The sequence below is a fragment of the Orycteropus afer genome, unplaced genomic scaffold (assembly GCF_000298275.1).
Source record: "Orycteropus afer afer isolate SDZICR_OR568_19922 unplaced genomic scaffold, OryAfe1.0 scaffold00359, whole genome shotgun sequence".
Classification (NCBI taxonomy): Eukaryota; Metazoa; Chordata; class Mammalia; order Tubulidentata; family Orycteropodidae; genus Orycteropus; species Orycteropus afer.
This window is the reverse complement of record NW_006921946.1, coordinates 2,136,369-2,138,204: the sequence shown is the minus strand read 5'-3', so window position 1 is coordinate 2,138,204 and position 1,836 is coordinate 2,136,369. Positions and strand designations below refer to the sequence as shown.

The following is a 1,836-nucleotide window of genomic DNA, read 5'->3' as shown; positions in this document are numbered from 1 at the left end:
CCTACTTCTGTAGTGATACTGCCTCGGAAACCCAAGGAGGGGTCGCTATGAGTCGGGGCCGACTCGACGGCACATAACAACAACAACAACATTGTTAAGTTACACAGTATAGTACCTGAGACAAGGTAGGCATTAAATAAAGAGTATTTTACAACTTTACATCATTATAAATTATATGCTTTTTAAACTTGTATTGTTTTTAACAATGATTAGAATTTTCTAACCTTAGTAGATAAATGGGTTAACAAAAGAGACCTCTGTCAAATAAGTTTAGGAAATGCTTATTTAAAAAAAGGAAGATACTTAATGTTTGTTTTTTTTTTTTTTCTCAAACAGTGAAACGTCTCAGAGTCTTTAAAAAGCTGTTAGGTACTGTGAATCTCCAAAAGGAGATTTGAACAAAGATTTTCCTTAAGTTATGTGACAACAGAAACCCTTTTATTTATGTATTTTTCTTTTATAATGCATCAAGTGCGATAATTATTCCTGGCACACACGTTGAGGAAAACTTATCTAGAATAACTAGCATAGTGTATTAAATGAACAAATGGTTGTACCTGTTACATTCATTTATGATAAGAGAGAACAAGATACTTAATACCAATATATAAAAAAATATATAAAAAAATCAAACTCACTGTGAGTGAGTTGATTCTGACTCATAGAGACCCCCATTGGGTTTCCAAGGCTGTCAGTCTTTATGGAAGCAGACTGCCTCGTCGTTCCTCTATGGAGCAGCTGGTAGGTTGGAACAACCGACCTTTTTGGTTAGCAGCCAAATGCCTTAACCACTGTACCATGAGAGCTCCTTTAATACCATGTAGCAAGATATTAAAATCTTTTTACTATTTTTTCTTATGAATAGAAGTGTGAGGATTCACTAGTGGTGCTATCAATCAGTGAGTGTGTTTTGGCACATTTGGCCTATTTAATACCCAAAGCTTTTGACCCCAAGGCTCAGCAGTTGAAAAACAATCTCTGTTGTTGACTCTACTTGACTTTTGGCAAAAGAATTTGAAATGACAATAACAGAAATAAATTATCAGTAGGAAAAGTTGCAACTTTTTTTTTTTAGTAAGGTAATCAAGGAATTATATATTTACACAATTAAAGCCTGACCTACTTAAGTTACTGTCCACGTGAAAGGAGTATGTGTTGTCAGATACGTGTTTTCTTTGCCCATACTAAGTATATTCAGTGTATGAACTTGGCCATCTAAACAAACATAAAATTTTTGTTATGTTGCAGATGCAATGGATCAACTAGAACAAAGAGTTAGTGAATTCTTTATGAATGCAAAGAAAAACAAACCCGAATGGAGAGAGGAACAAATGACATCTATCAAAAAAGTACGATACCCTGACTATTGATCAGTAAATGCTGCGACCCTGTTACCTGGATATGGAGATAAGGGAAAATTACGAATGCTTGTTGAGAATGTAAACAATTTATTGTGTTTTAAAGTCTGAGGCATTTGCAATCGTTGGAGCATTTTGGTAATTGAAAAACATTGTTTCAGTAATAATGACTTATTAGAAAATTATGGAACCTTAAAAAATGCTTTTTTCTTAATTTTCTATTTGAATATTTTTTAATCCAGCTGTAGGTTTTTTGGTATAGGTAATTAGATTTGCCTTGTCCTTAGAGATAGATAGTTTTAGGCACAAACTGGGGTCAGAAATCATCAGCACTTGTGGTATGTATCATATGTTGCTTGTTGTTGTTGTTGTTGTTACGTGCTGGCGAGTCAAACCCGACTCATAGCGACCCCTCCTTGGGTTTCCGAGGCAGTATCACTACGGAAGTAGGATTGCCCAACCTTCCTTCCGAGGAGTG

At 35.0% G+C, this 1,836-nt stretch overlaps 1 protein-coding gene across 1 annotated transcript in view; it reads left to right on the top strand.

Annotated features, from left to right (window-relative positions):
- ING3 (inhibitor of growth family member 3) overlaps window positions 1-1,836 on the top strand; it is a 52,157-nt gene that overhangs the window by 6,173 nt on the left and 44,148 nt on the right. Inside the window, exon 3 of the mRNA XM_007952810.2 lies at window positions 1,249-1,349. Within this exon, the coding sequence (XP_007951001.1) occupies window positions 1,249-1,349 (101 nt within the window). The remainder of the gene's footprint in view (window positions 1-1,248; window positions 1,350-1,836) is intronic.